The sequence below is a fragment of the Manis javanica genome, chromosome 8 (assembly GCF_040802235.1).
Source record: "Manis javanica isolate MJ-LG chromosome 8, MJ_LKY, whole genome shotgun sequence".
Lineage (NCBI taxonomy): Eukaryota > Metazoa > Chordata > Mammalia > Pholidota > Manidae > Manis > Manis javanica.
The window spans coordinates 95,387,583-95,405,959 of record NC_133163.1 but is presented as its reverse complement, the minus strand read 5'-3'; the positions used below and the strand labels follow the sequence as shown (position 1 = coordinate 95,405,959).

Genomic DNA, 18,377 nt, shown 5'->3' with positions numbered 1-18,377 from the left:
CTAGCTACCAAGAATAGTCAACAACCTTTTTTTTTAAAAGACAAACTTCTATTTACTGAGCACTTAGTATATATGACAAGCATTGTGTTGTTTGGGTAACCTCAGTTAAGCCCCACCAGAACCCTAGAAGTGAATATAATAGTGATATTGCCTTAACTTTACAAACGGAGTAACTAAAGTTTAGAGATATTAGCAGCTTGCCCATGGTCAACCCAGGTAAATACGTGATTGCACATGCCATGGTTAAAAGAAGTAAATCTGTTTCCTTTTTCTTTGGATTTCCAGTATCTAGCACACATTGTACAAATGAATGAATGAATGAACTACTAAATACAGAGAACACACTAGTATCTCTATTCTACACTAACTCTAACTAATAGCCCTTTATAAGATACAAATTTATAATTCAACATTTTTTGTTTTACACGTAGACACTATAGAGCTTAGTTTTGATAAGCCAATGAAAGTTTTCTTTCAAAATTCCAAAATACTAGCAGTAAAATTAACTTACTGAAAATGAAACAAACAAAATGTAGTAATGACTTGAAGGAGTCAGTGGTAATTATTGTCCTCTATTGGCTGGGTAAATGCACATGATGGTAGCAGAGGCACATAAGGTAAGGAAAATAATACTAGCTGTTTTAACAGATCAATCTAAAATTTCCAAGTCTCAACAAAATAAAATTTTACCTCTTCTTCAACATACAGTCCTGTGGAGGTTAGCAAGTTGTGGGGGCTATGCTCCACACAGTCACTTAGGGACCCAGGCTCCTTCCATTGAATGCCTGTGCCTTCCTGTAGTCAGAGTTTTCTCCACTCCCTTGATAGACTGGAAAAGAAAGTGAGGATTACTTGTACTTTTATGGGGCAGGAATGGAAGTGGTACATGTCAGTTTATGTTTTATTGGCAAGAACTGAGCCAAAAGGCCTCATCTAACTGCAAGCAATAGGCCTCAAGGAAAAAAGGACAAGGATATGAATATTGACACAGATAGTAGCAAGAATAAGCAGTTTGTGTAGAAACACCCCAAAGATGAGTGTTAACAAGATTGTGGAGAGCTAGAACTCTTGCACACTGTTGGTAGGAATGCAAAATGGCACAACTACTATAGAAAACAGTGTGGAGGTTCCTCAACAACAGAACTACAGTATGATCCAGCAATCCCACTTCTAGGTATTTAAGAGAATGAAATCAAAATCTCAAAGATATTAGCACTTACATGTTCACTGCCGCACTATTCACAACAGCAAAATCGTAGAAACAGTGTAAATGTCCAACATTAGATAGATGGATAAAGAAAATATGGTACACACACACACACACACATATATACAATGGACTATATTTTGCCTTTAAAAAGAAGAAAATTCTGTAATATGCAACAACATGGATAAACCTTGAGGACATTAAGCTAAGTAGAATATGCTAGCCATAGAAGGATAAATATTGCATGATTCCACTTAGATCAGGTTCCTCAAATAGCCAAATTCATAGAATCAGAGTTGAATGGTGGTTGTCAAAGGCTGGGGAAAAGGGAAAATGGAGAGTTACTAATCAACAGGCATGAAGTTTCAGTTAAACAAGAGGAATAAGTTCTAATTGGTAGAGGGCTCCTGGAGGGCTGACACATGGTGGCCACATGGGGAAGCCCTGAAAGCAGAGCAGCTGCATGTATGGGAGTGTCCTGGGCTGAGCCCTCCAGGCCCCAACCCCTCCAATCCATGCTGAGTGGAAACTGCTGGTGCCCTGGTACTGACGCACAGGCAGCCTGGGTGCTATTCAGGGCTTGGGGAACAGGACACACATAAGGCTTTTGGCTAGAAATCCCTGTGGCAAGAGTGGTACTTGGTGGGATGAGCATCTTTCTGAAGAAAATGTATCATTTGTTAAACAGTTGGTCTCTGATGAAAATAAAACTGAATTAGCAAGTAAACTGTGTCCTCTGGAAGATGAACTGTGGCTTATACATTCTTGGGAACCAGTTGCTCTACAATGGCCTTATTGCATTGAAGCAGGGCCTGACGCCTTTAGGGACCAAGGATAGTCAAAAGCATATGGTCACATTACTTTAGATACAAGACAGTCACATCCTAAAATATACTCCAAAGACAAACCGTAATGAAAATGACAGCCCAAACTGTAGGAGGAGAAATTTATCATGTTTCCACAAATCCACATTTATACTGGAATTTTACTGAGAACTTGAATTGCTGCCAAAACAAAAATCTTGCATGTAATAGACAATGTTGTAATTAAGCCAGACACTCATCTTTATGCTTTTACTTCCACCCCAGACAGTATGTGGGTATCACAGCAAACACTAAATAAAGGTTTCCAAGATGTCATGAAAAGATGGGGATTTACAGGCCAGCCTGCTACTCATGATCCAGTGAAAACCCACAGGAGACCTGAAACCATTTCAACCAGTGATGTTGCCAGTCAAGCCTGGAGCTAAGTTGCCTGGACAAATGGGAAGCATATGGGCTGAAAGTGTGGACACACAAAAAAATATTATATTACATAATATAATCTATGTAAATGATTCTGTACATGGACATAAACATCGCTCAGTAATGATCAGCTATTTTAAACTTCCTGCAGATAAGGATTTCTGTAAAAATCTACTGCTCCCTTTATTATTTTCCTGATGGAATAACCAGAAGATTTGTATGATGAAAACATGTGTCAACCCAGCACTCTATTATATTTGCATGAACTTATTGGATGTGGCAGAACCTCATATATTCTGTGAGCTTTGATGAGCCAGGACAATAAGAAAAATAGCAGTTATATTTTCCTTTCTTAGCCACTTGTTATCCTTGTCAAACAGTCATCCTCCAACTGAATGTTGTTAGAAAAATGGCCACTTAGATAAATCAGTTAGTAAATCAGATATGCCAAATTTAGATGGATGGTAGGATTGCATATTAGCAACATCTTTGTAATTTGTGGGATTCATTCTTTTTTACTACATATTTCCAAAGTCATCTTAAGGTGTTTATAAATTTAACTTCTTTTACTTTTTAAAAAAAGATGATTGAGTTCTAAAAATCTGCTATACAACCTTGCACCTACAATAAACATGAATATATCAAACACTCAAAAATGTGTTAAGAGGATAAATCTTATGTTCTTTCCACAAAAAATAAAATACAAAAATAACTGAATCACCAAAAGGACTCTAACAAGTATCAGGGTTAGTCAAGACCCCAAGTCCAGAACTCCAAAGTATAGGATAGCTAGCTTGTTATAATCATTACACATTGGATTTAAATCCCACACACTCTTGTTGACATTTGCTTAAAACCAAGTAGAGGAAGGAAATTTAACAATACAAAGAAACAAGAATCAGACTTCTGGTCAGATCTGTGGTGACATTGAGGCATGACAGTAGAGTGATTCAGTTCACGAACTTCCTTTTTGTAACAATACTAAGAAGCAAAGAACCAGTTAATTTCTTCACTACAAGTCAGTTTAAGATCCGACCATTGTACATAACATAGTACAGTCATGCTTGACTCTTCCATGCAAAAAAGAAAGAGAAACACTCCAAATCACTAAGTTTGAACCTGTCAAATATTCCATACATTATTAACTTTCTACATTGCTATATACTGTTTTTTTTTTAGGGAGCATGAATTGAATATGAATGTGTATGGAATACACAAAGTTAATAATAAAAATCTTTCTCTACTCCCTAACTTAATCCCTACACTTTGATAAATATCCTCCCAGTTTGCATTGTGCAGATAGCGACACACACCACACACACACACACAATTTGAAATAATGCTGTTGTCCTAACCATATTCTGCAACTTGTTTTTCTTAAGGTTTGTATAGATGTGCCTCATTTTTTCTATTGGCTGCACAGTATTACATATGACTATTTGAGCAATCACTCATTAAGGGGATACTTTTTATCCTATTTCATGTTGCTTTACTATTTCTAAACTATATTCATAATTTATAGAATACTTGCACATATTATTTAAAATTCAGACTGTACAGAGGATATCTACAATGAGAAACAAAATATCTCCCACCATCCATCCTCACCAGCCATATCACTCCCACACCCACTACTCAAGGTTTTATTAAGTTTCTGTTTCAAGTTCTACTGTTGGTAACCATTGAAACTCTAAGTAATATATTTATATCTCTTTTTCTTGATTTATCAGCTGTAGCTATTACCTTTGGACTCCTCATGATGAAACATTAGGAATATCTAGGTTAAATTAGTAAATTCAGCACACGGATGAAAATAAAATATGACATTTGGCAAGTGAACAATCTCAGCCTGATGCTAATTATGAATTCTCTTTTGTGGTAACACAACTTGGTTGCTACAAATAGTATTTTAACTATAGAAATATAGTAGCTTAGCAATAACTTGGATTTGGGTAAAGATGAACCCCTCTAGGAGATAGAATACCTCAGTGCACATCATGGTCCTGCTGTCAGTTAACTTTGTGATTGTCAACACATTACATAACCTCACAGTGCCCTAGTTTCTTGTCTCCTCAAATAGGAATAACCATCTCACAGATCTGAAAGCGGATAAAATTAAAGCATGCCTTTGAAAGTGACTTATAAACCACAGTGGTATCATTACGGCCTTTCCCTTTAGCCATCTGTGTCACTGCTGGAGTGGATGCAGGGCAAACAAGGCAGAGTTGGGCAGGCAGGTGGGACACAAGGTCAGGAATCATGCACCCTGATGCTTCTCAGGTTTCAGGCCCTAAGAGAGCTGATAGAATGGGGGGGGGGGTGCCAACAGGAGTGGAAGCTGAACCAGAAGTTGAGTTAGCAGGGTCTCTCAAGTATCCCAACAATGAGAGGTCCTAAAACAAACCCAGCACTGGAAGCAGGAGAAATAGAGCCTGCTGTCATTTATAGTAACAACAGAGGTACCAACCCCCTCAGCCTGGAGCAGTATTTAAGTGCTAGACATGGGGACAAGGAATACAATGGTAGAAGCCATGGGTATAAGCATCAGATGCCTAAATCTTTGAGACAATCCCTGGGACTAGATCCTGGAATAGAAGAAACAGGAGCTCCTGGCTGCAGATGCCCTGGGTAACTACCACAGTCCCAGAGTACAGGAGTCATGTGGGAGAGCTCAGTCCCAGAAGTCTCTGGACCTTCATTCTGCTCTCTTGAAGTTAGCTCATTCTCTAAAAATGATCTCTTTTGCACCAACTCATTCTAGACACATGAGGAAAGTTTGTTCTGTAATTAATCTAAATATTTCCATAAGAATACAGTTGCTAGAGGTCTCTTTTGAAGGATGGTACTTCACAGGTCTGCAGGCACCCACACACCGTAAATCAATAAGTCTGATTTTGTCAGATGACAGGCATGTTCCTGGCAGTCTTAAAGATGAGGCTTTAACTACACTATGTGCTGGAGAATGGACAGCTCCATCTAAGACAGGGCTGAGATGGGGAGGGAAGAACTGTGAGGTGCCTCTCAAGATTTGAAATGAAAACAGTAAGAAACTTTTGAGTTATTTTAGCGAAATTTAAATGCAAAAGAGGGAATCAGTTATCAGCTGGAGTAAAGCAAGAAGCTCTAAACAAGTAAATGAAGCATTTGGAGGCACTCAAAGATGGACTGGGAGTATTCTTAGAAAGGTGGGACTATTCCTGAGCTATAATTTAGTAAACAGAGATCAAATCAATTGTTTTTGGAGAAAGATGTGGAAACAAATAGATGGTTCAGTCATTTTGTATGGTTAATAGGGCAGTGGTATCTATGAGCATGTTACAAAAATAACAGTAATTATAGTAACAGAGTAGTGAGGTAATGCTCTGGGTTTAGACACTGGTAGAATCCTATAGGAACACTGGACTAGAGGCCAGAAGATGGAACTTCTGTCTAGCTTAGAGCAGCTCAGGTAAAGTGATTGTCTTTTCAACCAAGTCTAAGGGATGGGGCCCTGCCAGGCCCCACAAGGGGTGGATCTCCTTGGTGGAAATGACCCCAGAGCATGGAGCCCTTAAGCTTGGAACCAATAGCTAACTCCCCTTGCAAGGACTCCAAGGGTACACAGCAGTCTTAAATCAAATTAGCTTTCTATGTTGCATTCCTCATTAAGGTAACTTGAACATCCTATTTTATTTCTGCAGATTATTGTCATTTTCTTTATGTTTTAAGATTTGTATATTAAGAAAAAATTCAAACACACAGAAATAGAGAAAATAGTATAATGGATGTATATATAACATATATAATGTATAGTGAATAGTATAAAATAGCCATTAACTAGATTCAATCATTATCAAAAATTTTCCCACACCTGCCTCACTTTCTTACACTTTTAACAACTAAAATATTTTAAAGCAAATGCTAGACCCAAGTCACATCATCCCCACTTACCTCACTGTGGATCTCTAAAACATATGTACACTTTCTTACGTCTTCCCAGTATTCTGCTTTGTATTTATTAGTTTCAGTGAGCCAGGTTAATTAATGGGAGATGAATGCATTCTCAGGGTGCCAACAAAACCAAGTTTGTGAACCCACTAAGGTAAATGCTACTGTGAGGACTTTTCTGGTCACTAGGATCCCTCCGTCTGAACACAACTTTAATGACTGATATATAACAATCCAGATCCCCTCACTTCTCACAAGCAAATTCTACACATACTGTGTACACATGCACACGTATGTGCAAAACCTAAGGGAAAATGAAGTAAATCCTTTCTGCACAGTAAATCAGTCACTGTAGCAATGGTGCTCAGCTATCAAGCTAAGTGGAGAGCTTACCTATACAGACAGCACAAAACGCAAAGGGAAAGATCATCTATGCTGTCTTGGAAAAGAGTGAGAATGTCAGAGCACAAGGAAAGTACAAAGTATCAGCTTATTGGGAAGGGAACTGAAAACCCTAAGTTCCCATCCACAGAAGCAGTATTTCATGCCAGAGCAAAACTTTGCTGGTATCACCTCATCAATTCTATCTTGGTGTGTATGAATCTCGTTAACCTTCCGCTACCTTCCCCATTATATACCCAGTGGCCTCCTCCTGACCATGGGCTGCTGGGCAGTGAATTCATAGGAAGTCCTCTTTCCCTTCCTTTCTCCCCATCTTACCTGTCTCTGTGCTCCTCCCCAAATGCCTCTTCCACTTATTCCCATTAGATAAAAAAAAAAAATTAAAAAACTAAGGAGACATTTCTTTGGCCTAAGGCATGTTTAGCACATAACACTGCATCCAGTAATATGACCTCTGCTACCTCCTATGCTCATGTTTGTGTCCCACCAAAATCCCCATGCTGGAATCCTATTGCCCAGTGTGACGGTGTCAGAAGGTGGGCCCTGTGGGGAGTAGGTCATAAGGGTTGGAGCCCTCATGAGCGGGATTAGTGCCTTCATAAAGGGGACCCCACTGAGCTCCCTAGCCCCTTACACTAAGTGGGGTCACAGTGAGAAGGCACTGGCTATGAACCACGAAGAGGGTCCTCACTAGACATAACCAGGCTGCTTTAATCTTGGACTTTTAAGCCTCCAGAATAGTGAGAAATCAATTTCTGCTATTTATATGTCACCCAGTCTGTGGCATTTTGTTATAGCCACCTAAGCAAACTCAAATAGCCTGCTAGGAAATACTGGTTGGATGGATGAATGGATGATGAGTGGTTTACATGAAAAGGTAATAGTTCAGGACTCACATGAGTTCTGATGGATTCCTATGTAACACGGAGGGACCATCTGCCAAAATGGGTGACCGGTCATAACAATTGTAACAGTCATAACAGCTGCTTACCCAGAAGTTAGAAAAATGAGGATGTGACACACATACCCTACCCACCACCATCAGCAACCACCAAGTGTAAGAAGGGAGGAAAATGTCAGAGTGGAAAGATGAGGGCACTTGGCTGGGCAAACCTGAATGTGAATCTTGACTACATCATTTTCTAATTGTGTGACTTTGAACAAATTATTTTTAAAATTTCATTTATCCCATGTACAAAGTGGGAATAATAGTGTCTACTATGCAGAGTTGTTATAAGGATTAAATTGAAATAATGTATGTAAGGTGCTAGCACATGCTTGACACATACTGGGCTCAAAATATTGTAATTTTTATTACATGGTAATATTTATTATCATTTATAAATCTGTGCAGGGAACCTTGTGAAATAGGCAAGCTAAACACTTCAAATTAACTTCAGAGAAAGATGAGAAGATGGTATCTTTAAGGGAAAAACCTAATTCATTAAATTTTTCAGGAAGTAAATAGCATGTAGATAAAAGGGAACTGCTTAATATTATCCAACTTGAGGCCTTAAGAAAACCTTTGACAAGTTTCCAAAGGAGAAGCCAAAATAAAATTCGCAGGAGATTAGAATGTTTTGTGAGGTAATAAGGAACTGGCTCAGAAGCAAAAATAATGGGTGGAGCCTGTTGATTCCAGTAGGGGGAGGGAACTAGAGGCCCCAAGTGACAGCAACTGGGAGGGCAACAGATGTAGGCAGGGCATGCTAGTCCTATTTCTAATTCTGGTTTTCTCAGAGGAAACAGTGCTGTTCTCATCAGGAAGGTGGAGTCCTGTCTTGCACTTGGGGAATCTGGGCAAGTGGTAGGTAGTAGTCATCAGTCAACCATGGAGTTGACATTAAGGGCAAGAATCAGGGAAGGGGATTAACATTAATCTCAGGGACTGGGGCAAGCCATGTGCTAGGTACATTATGTCCTTTAAGTCACTATGACCCAATGACAATAGTTATTACCTCCATTTACAGAGAAGGAAACTGAAGCTCAAACATCTGGTAAATCATCTACATTCTCTCTGCTAGTAAGGGGAGGGGCTGTCATAGACAGCAATGCCCCAGCCAATAGGCTGAGGCCTACTGTGGCTCTGGTTCCTCCATTCATCAAATGCTGTTGAGCACCTACCATATGCCAGACACAAGGTGAGATGCAGGAGGTACAATGGTGAGCAAAGACAGACACCCTCCCACTCTCAGAGAGTGTAGAGTATAACAAGGGAAGCCTCCCTAAGTCAAATAATGCCACTAATGAAGATAAAATTACAAAGTGAGACATGAACTCAGGTAACACATGGACCCGTCTAGATGTGGGGTACAATGGGTGCCATGGAAGAGTGCAGCTCTAGAGTTTACCCAGAATAAATTAGGTAAAGGAGTGGTGAAAAAAGGCATTCCAAATAAGGCAACTGCATTTACAACATGGACAGAGCTCCAAACAATCCACGTTTAGTGTAGCTACAGCTCTAAGTGGTTGATCTAATGATGTGAGGTTGGGTGCAGACACAAACATTTCCATTCTGAAAAGTCCAAGGTATTTTAACAGGAGCCAATGAGAGGCTTGGGCAGCCATAAGCGAAGTACTCTATCGGGTTCTGAAACCCCAACTATATCCCACCTATTCTAGGACAATCAGGCAATCTAAATGTTGCTGCCTCAATAGCACGTTGGAAAGCAGGGATTGATGGACCCAAGTAGAGAGCCTGAATCCTCAAGCATCTGTGTGAAGAAGGGGCTCACTAACGTGTAAGTAAGCAGTGGAGGGAAATATGCACTAAAATCCCTAACAGATCTAACTAGCGATGGGTCTAGATCAGGATCAGCAAACTACAGCCCACAAGCCAAATCCAGCCTGTGCTCATTTTTATGCAGCCTGTAAGCTAAGAACGGTTTTTACATTTTTAAATGGTTGAAAAAAATCAAAGACTAACATTTTGTAGCACTTGAAAATTATATGAAATTCATATGTCAGTGTCAATAGATAAAGTTTTATGGGAACACAGCCATCCTCATTCATCTCCTATGGTCTATGGCTGCTTTCACATCACAAAAGCAGAGTTGACTAACTACGATTAACACAGACATATTGCTGCAAAGCTGCAATTATTTATTATCTGACCCTTTATAGAAGTCTGCCGATCCTTGGGCTAGTCAGGAGAACCTATAAATCTGCCATGTGGTCAAGGCTACTGACCAACGAGCTTCAGTGGGAACAAGTGCAAATATCTGAACTATTTATAAAATGAAGACAGGGCTTGGGGCTCTTGAGCTGTGGGGGGTCACAATGCAAAACTAAGCACAACTAGAAAGAATAAAGGTAGCTAGAGTGACATTAAGTGCATTTCCTGCCCTAGTATATAAAAGTCAGTACACAGTGAACAGAGCTGGTTATCCGGGGACTTCACCAGATGGGGGCTTGGGGAATGATTTCAGGAAGACTAAGCTACAACTCAACTAAGACTATATTATTTTGCACTTTCACTTAAAAACTATCTATACATATAGATATCAACTGTCCACACATAATCTAGGGAAAAATTAGTGATAAAGATTTAGAATGTGTCGGGCTCATGCAGGACTCCTGGGAGAGGGGTTATCATCTAGACTTTGTCTTGTTCACTCTATAGCTCCAGCATCTGATTTAATGACCAGCATAGCATAAGATAAGTATTCAAATACTATTTGTTGAAGAAGAAAGGAGGAAGAGAGAAAGGGTCATGTGGCTTTGGTGGCTCTACCTGGGTGTGACTGTCCTCCTTCTTGGACACCTCTGACCTCTTCCACTTCAGTGTAACAGGAGTTCCGTCTAGAGAGTAGCCTGAGAACACCCAGCCCAGTGAACAACAGCCCTGAAAGGTGTCATCACAGATAAGTTACTCTCCCTGCCCAGCAGTGTCAGGGTTCCTGAATCTATTTTCACTGCAGGGTAAACACATCCCAGTAAACTGAAAGTTCCATGTCCTGGGAATCCCCTCCACCTCCAGCAAATTAGGATGGCTGATCACCCGCCTGATAGGTTCCTCATTTGCAATGGGCCTCTTATCCTTCTGTTACCCAGACTTCACCTGGGACTGCCCAGAGTCTCTTTTACCTCAAGCCCAACACTCAAAATATTCAGAGTGGCTCCTTCTGGTTCAGGGGAGGAGACAGCATGGCCTAGGTAGGTCACTGGGAACAGAGTTAGGATCAGAGGAAACCAGGAGACTGAGGTTCCCTAGGAACCTCAGATGTTGGAGAGTTGGATTTCAAACTACTGTATTTTTACCTAGTGTCTGTACATGTTTATGTGCATACAATGAGGGTTAAGCAGTATACCTGGTATCAGAATAAACTTTTAACATTTACAATGTTTGAAGATAAGAACTCCTAAAGGGAAGGCTGCCTTAAACCCTATCTTTAAGTGATTGGAATGTGAGTTATTAAGATATAAATAACAAAGAAGAGAGTAAAACTTTGTTGGTCGGTAAAAAAGAGCTGTAATAATTACAGTAATTTATATCTAATTACCATGGGACTTAGTGATTATGAGGCATTATTGTGTCATGTAAATCATACACCAAGATCTTTGTGATTAGGATACTAAATTCTGCTCAGTCATGTGTGTTCCAGGAAGTCATTTTAAAACCTTAAAGGTAATTTAGATTGGTTTAGCTTTGGGTTTTTTGCTTCAGGGAATACAGGGAGTTAAATAGCAAGTGAACTTGTTACATTTGATTCTGGGAGGACCAACATAAAGATACTTTTTTCCAAAAAAAATTATGCCATCTTTACTTATAAAGGAATTCTGGGGACATCTCCAAGCATGTTGCAGATTTTAATCTAATTAATCCTTACAATAATAACCCAGGGAGGTAGTCCTTACACAATGGTCTTCATTGTTTAAAGCCACCAGTTGTTAGAGACCATGAAAGAGACACTGTCTGCTGTTGTGTCCCTGTCCTGACTTAATTAATAAACGTTATAATGTTCTTTGAAATAAGTCTAGTATAATATGAACTATTAGTGTATGAATCATCTCTAATCCTAATGAGACAGATCTCACCACTAAGAATATCTTAGAAAGACTTTATACACACACCAGCTTAAAGAAACAAATGTTTGTTAGAGGAGAATTTAAAGTTACAGATGAACTCTGTGACTAAAACATTTTCATATATTAATCCATACGTTTACCAGGCTCCTGCTGTATGATATTAGTTGATATGGACACAGAAACAACTTAGAATAGAAATGAAGTAATCATTATATTAATGTATGTGGTGGTGATCTAGAGGTCTAAATGAACGACACACGTCATTAATAAACCAAGGATTGGAATTTAGAAATTCTAAGGGACAGAAAGAAGCGGAGGATTCTTGACAACCAGCATCTGTCACGACCCTTGCTTTGCGTTTTGGTTCAGATGGCATGGTCTTTAACAGCTCTCTCTAGTAAAGTAGGTAAGGGAATGCTTTTACATACAAAATTTCACTAGATTCTTACAGTGTCCCTGTGAAATAGACAGGACAACTATCATTTTCACCTTTTACAAACAAGAAAGTGAGCTCAGCAATAGTATGCTGCTACAGATCACAGTGAATGGGTGGCAGAATTAGAAGTTGAGCAAGGTTCTCCAAGTCCTCACATAGCGCTCTCGTCTAGGTCCCAAAGCACTTCCACAGTCAGCCTGCCACTCACGTCTTCAGGCTGTACCAGCCACCTGCAGACTGAAGAGCTGGTGTGCTTATGCCTTAAACCCCCATGCCAGCCGGGACCCCCATTCCCTCTAATTTCAGCCAGACGTGGCTAGAGAAATTCATGGAAAAGTTTAATTTAAAAACTAAGGGGCAGACAAAAACAAAGGTATGAAAATAATGAACTTGACTGGGTGCAAGTTTCTGCTCATGGGTTGGTGTGCCTGATGGGATACATGGGCTTGGGCCTCCTTTACCACTTCCCTGTCCAAAAGAGCAACTTGCCTGTCCTTGGTTAATTCTCTTATCTATTTGAGGTCCTTCTTCTCTTCCCCTGGAAAAGGGGTTAAACTGAATCTCTAGCCATTCTGCTACTAGAGTAACCCATAGAAAGAAGAAATAATTACATTCACCGTAGTTGTGTATCACATCACTAACCCTTGCCCATACACATCCAACAGCTTTTATCCATTTCTGAAAGTTCCAAAATACCTTATGGGAACCTCTTACAGTCATACACTCCAGGAGAGAGAGGCATTCTCAGGATGGAGAATATGCCACATCTGAACCTGTCAAAGAGGTGGCACCTTTCCCGTACTTCAGTTTTTAAAAACTTTTCCTTTTTCTCCAAGGGGGATTTCACACAATGCTGCTGAGGTCTCAAGGTGCTGGCAGATCATTGCTACATGAAACAGGGATCTCTCCTAGCACACCTCAAGGAGTCTAGATGTGTTTTTTTTTTTTTTTTTTTGCAGATCTTTGTGTGCAAGAAACTGAGAAGGAATTGTAGAGTAATGGTTAAGAGTCTGAGCTGGAGCTTAATTCCTGCTCTGTTTGCTAGCTGCACAACCCTAGCCAGGTTACTTAACCTCCCTGACACTCCATGTCTGCATCTTCTTAAAAAATAATAATAGCTGGCATTGATTGAGCACTTACTATGTGCTACGGAGTATGTGTACCAAGTTTGACCTGCTTGACATGTATTATCTCATTTAATCACTACCACAGCCCTATGAAGTCAGTACTATTATCATCCCCAGTTTATAGATAAGAAAACTGAAGCACAAGGAGGTTTAATAGCTCACTAGATATTATATGACTTAATGGTGAAGCCAGGATTCAAACACAAGCAGTTTGATTCTGAAACAGCACCTTCTTTGTAGTGATGTTGTAAATATTAAATGAGCCAATGTAAATCAGGTCCCCTGCATAGTGCCTGACACATAAACAAGACTTAAGTTAATATTAGGTGTGGAATTATTTTTAGCACTATCATTTATTCCAAGAGATATCTGGGCCAGAAAACAGGTTTTGACATAGGATATTGTATTCTAGTTTAACTGGCCCTAGGTATGTATCTTGCAACTCAACTGATGGACCTCTGTTATTCCCTGAGCAATCTGTGTATTATAGCTTACCTGGTCAAGAGATGGGGTAAAGGGTTGGCAACTTTTTCCATTTGCCCATGCAGAAAAGTTCTTCATCATGGAAAAAAGTATGAAATCTCTTATAAAAGAATGGCATGCTGAGCAATAGCTAGCAGAATTGCAGGGAGTACCCAGAATTTAAGTAGAATTACATTTCAAAAGTTCATTTGTCTATTGTTATAAACTCTGAATACATAGACATAAGATTGTGCAAATGGTAGTTACATCTGAAAGCTATTCACAGAAGTCTATTTTAAAGTTCAGTGATAGAAATCATGCCAAGGGCAGGCCTAGAAACAATAGCCCATGTGATTTTAAAAAAGTGTCTTTTCTAGTAGAGAGGAAGGTTGATATAGAGTACATTAGTTATCTATTCCTATGTAACAAATTATCCCCAAACTTACCATATTAAAACAATAAACATTATTATCTCATGGTCTCTGTGAGTCATCTAGGAGTGGCTTAGCTGGGTGGTTCTGCTCAGGATCTCTCATGGAGTTTCAGTCAACATCTCCCAGGCTGCAGTCATCTGAACCCTTAACTGGGGCTGGAGGATCCACTTCCAATACAGCTCACTCACGTGGCTGTTGTTTTTTGCAACAAAATTTTGCATGTAAGTTTAAGGCCTTTGGAAACCTCTAAAGCCCACCCAGGGCATCGAAGGTTTTCATGGAGAAGGCTGAGAGGGATCTCACTGCCATTCCATTTTGCCATTTAAATTTATATCTAAATCATTGGCTCATTTAATATTTACAACATCACTACAAAGAAGGTGCTGTTTCAGAATCAAACTGCTTGTGTTTGAATCCTGGCTTCACCATTAAGTCATATAATAAAGCCATATAATGGCTTATCACAGGGGCATTTCCATAGGGCTGCTTGAGTTCCTCATGACATGTTAACTCTGACTTCCCCCAGTGTAAGTGAGTGATCCAAGAATGAGAACAAGAAGGCAGCTGCAACACCTTTTATGACCCGGTCTTGTTAAATCACACACTGTCACTTTTGTTATGTTTTATTCATTATAGGCCATATGCTATTCTTTAAGTGCAGCCCACACTCAGCGGGAAAAGAGATTAAGCTCTATCTTCTAGTGGAAAGATTAATACAAAATTTGTGGGCATACCTTAAAATCACTATGTAGTTTTTGTTATCCTCCCATGACTCTCTCCAGGTATCCAGTGATACAAAACAATACAAATAAACTGAGATGCAGAACCGCAGCCCTTCCCAACAAAGCTTACTGTAAATACCCAAAACAACCCATGCTCTTCCCTCAACTTTTCTTGAAAACATCCATCCCCTTTCCTTAAATGGAATCTTATTTGAAGAATTTATACTAAAGAAAAAGTAACTGGACTCCTGAAATATTTGTTTTATTCATTTGTATCTCTCATTAGAATTTCAGGCAGCATAACAAGCTGAAGTTTAAAAAATAATAATAACCTACTTCCTGCTGGGTGGATTAAGGTTTTTGGGGTTAGAAAAGCAACCTTTGTTAGGTGCTTTCTCTTCAGCTGATAATGAGCTGAGTGTCATGGTTAGTGAATTTTTGGGGCAATAGTCTTCCTTTTTTGATTTTGAGAACCATCAAATCTCTGATGCAGTTCTGCAGGAACATGGTGAGCATTCAAAAGTGAGGGCCTGCCCTTGAATTCAAAAGCAGTGGGTACTCTTGCACCTGAGGAATGCAAGGTTCTAAAGTGCCAACTGAATCTTCATAGGGAAATGATGTTTCATGTGATGTGACTTTTCATTGTACTTTTTGTAACTTGTAATTTGGGAATCCATGTAGGCTACTGTCTACACAAACACTAGATAAATAGGAGTTTGCACTACAATTCAAGTAGAAGCTAAGGGCTTGATCTATGAGTTCTTCTGACTGTGTTGTTCCTTTATATTTTAGCTGAGTCTTAACCCCATTCGAGAATATGATGAAAGCTAAGAAATTACTCAAAAAAATACATACATTCACAAAATTTTGCATGTAAGTTTAAGGCCTTTGGAAACCTCTAAAGCCCACCCAGGGCATCGAAGGTTTTCATGGAGAAGGCTGAGAGGGATCTCACTGCCATTCCATTTTGCCATTTAAATTTATATCTAAATCAGAAAATACTCAGAACTTCTTAATTTCTTGATGTTAAACAGAACCAAAGGCTAAAACAGATACCTGTACTAGACTTTGTGTGCTTGGGTTTAGTCCATATTGTAAATACCTTGGAGACAAACGGAACATGGCATTGAGCACACAGAGGACAACACATATTTGCTGAAAAACAACAGTAAAAATAAAGGCGGACACAGAACTGCTGACGACCATAAACCATGCCCTCTCCAAGTTGACCTGCCTGTGCAGCAAATTTTGCCAACTTGCCAGAGAGGCTTCAACTCGAGGAGAGAAAATGCGCTTGGCGTTTCCCTTAGCAACCGCTAAATTCGTTTTCTGCGGAGCATCCGCAACCAACATCCCGATCCCAAATCCAAGGCCATCCTCCTGTGGAGCGAAATCCAGCAGCGACGCCCAGCCCCGTTCGAATACCCACTACGCCCACGGAGCCCGGCTCCATCAGCTCACGCCTCTTAACCGCAGCACAGAGCTCCCGCGGTAAGCGCTCCTCGTGCTCGGGCTGGCCGGAGGGCCCAGCGGCCGGCTGGGGGCGAGGGGCGGGGCGAGGCCGCAGCCCGCGACCCCGCCCCGCTCCGCCCCCCGCCGGCGCCACAGCTCTGCGCCGCGGCCTGCGCGTGCCCGTGCCGACCCTCCCTCGCTCGCCTCTCCCGCGGCCGCTCCGGCGCACGCGTGGCCTCGCGCAGGGCGGGGAGGGGCGGCGGCCGTGGGCGTCTAGCCCCGAACCTGTCAGACCCGCGGAGTCGGCCTGCAGCTGCTAGCGCGGCAGGCGTGAGGCCCGCCCGGCTTCCCCGCGGCCCTGGGCCGAGCTATGCGAGTCACCGGGGCTGGGAGATGAGCGGCCGCCCTGCGGCAGCGCCCCAGGTAGACCTGCTGCCCCCTGCCAGCCCGGCGCCCTCGCCGCCCCCGGGGCTTCGCAACTTGTGGGCAGCGTCGGGGTGCCTTTAATGTATAACGCGTTTCGTTTTCCACAGGATGGGGAGGGACGCGCGGCAGCGCCCTCGGGAGCCGGCGCCCCGGTGAAGTAGGAGCCGCGGGCTGTCCGCCTGCGCCGAGCCGCTCCGCCTCTGCCATGGCCGGATCCGGCGCGTGGAAGCGCCTCACAGCTCTGCTGAGGAAGGATGATGCGCCGCTGTTTTTAAATGACACCAGCGCCTTTGACTTCTCGGACGAGCCTGGGAACGAGAGGCTGTCTCGGTTTAACAAACTTCGAGTCGTGGTGGCCGATGATGGTTCCGAAACCCCGGAAAGGCCTATTAACGGGGCGCAGCTGGCCCTCCAGGCCGACGATGACTCCTTACTGGACCAGGACTTACCTTTGAGCAACAGTCAGCTGAGTTTGAAGGTGGACCCCTGTGACAACTGCAGCAAAGCGAGGGAGTTACTGGAGCAGAGAAAGGTGAAAACCAGACTCACCATTGCTGCTGTTCTTTACTTGCTTTTCATGATCGGAGAACTTGTAGGTGAGTTGTGTTGCCAACTCACTTTCCATGTACCTTGCCTGGAGAATCTTTATAAAACTTTAGTTACACGTGATTTGAGGTCTAAAGTTTCTTTAGGAAGCTTGTTACTTATCAAGACACTAATCTCGTGATGTGAAAAGGCAGCACGGTTCCAAAGTGCAGATTAACCTAAATACAATATAAATTTCCAGAATTGACTTTCTTCTCGTGCTCCATTGTAGCGCCTATTGTAAAGTTAAGAACATTATGTTCATTGTACATCATGTAACTTCCTCTTGTAAGAAAAAGAAACTGAGCAAAACACCAGGTTAATTTTTGCAACGTTTTAAATAGTAAGTGATTCTTAAACTACTTAGAATCATAAAATTTTACCATATTAAGGGACCTTACTGACCACCTACTCCCACTCCTTTTTCACACATAAGAAATCTGAGGGTCCAGAGAGTTTAAATAAGTTGCGAGGACACTTAGGTTGATTAATGGAAGAGCCGCATCAGCAGTCCCAGTCTCTTGACTTTTTCCTCTACGTTTTAAGTGGTCTCTATTACTACTTCCCTTTGGATTTCTAAGAGATTTGCACATTAAATACTACCAACTAACCATAAAACTTTTCACTGTAAGGAAGATCTGAAAAGAACCACAGGGCTCCCCCAGGACTTACAAACTTGGTTTTATTTTTCACTTTTTAAATTATTCAAGTAATACATTCTTACTTTGGAGATTAATTTCACAGTCACTTTAGTGTAACTGCTAATTTCTCTTAGTGATAGTTTAAAAGTGACATTTAAAGCAAGGAGATCACTCTCCCATGTTGGCTCTTCAAGATGAATCATGATGAGAACAGAGGTGAGGATCCAGATTTAAGATGCTGGCTGGCGGTTATATGCAAGAAAATTATATACATTTCCTACCTC

General features: G+C 41.1%; 1 protein-coding gene, 1 long non-coding RNA gene and 1 pseudogene across 7 annotated transcripts in view; 2 read left to right on the top strand and 1 right to left on the bottom strand.

Annotated features, from left to right (window-relative positions):
* Positions 1-18,377, bottom strand: part of LOC118973112 (uncharacterized) — an 89,108-nt gene that overhangs the window by 16,860 nt on the left and 53,871 nt on the right. Inside the window, exon 5 of the long non-coding RNA XR_012120684.1 lies at positions 691-829. This is a non-coding gene — a long non-coding RNA (uncharacterized lncRNA). The remainder of the gene's footprint in view (positions 1-690; positions 830-18,377) is intronic.
* LOC108400242 (large ribosomal subunit protein uL3m pseudogene) lies at positions 1,758-16,948 on the top strand (annotated as a pseudogene).
* SLC30A4 (solute carrier family 30 member 4) overlaps positions 16,412-18,377 on the top strand; it is a 25,316-nt gene continuing 23,350 nt past the window's right edge. For 3 of the 6 annotated variants that reach the window (XR_012120681.1, XM_073211758.1, XM_037022189.2), the window contains exons 1-2: positions 16,575-16,864; positions 16,975-17,463. Coding sequence is in view for 5 of the 6 variants with exons in the window: in XM_073211758.1 (XP_073067859.1) it covers positions 17,073-17,463 (391 nt within the window). In the remaining variant the exon portion in view is untranslated. Of the gene's footprint in view, positions 16,481-16,572; positions 16,865-16,974; positions 17,464-18,377 lie in introns of those variants that run through there. The other 3 variants (XM_073211757.1, XM_037022188.2, XM_017665506.3) reach the window with 3 other exon arrangements.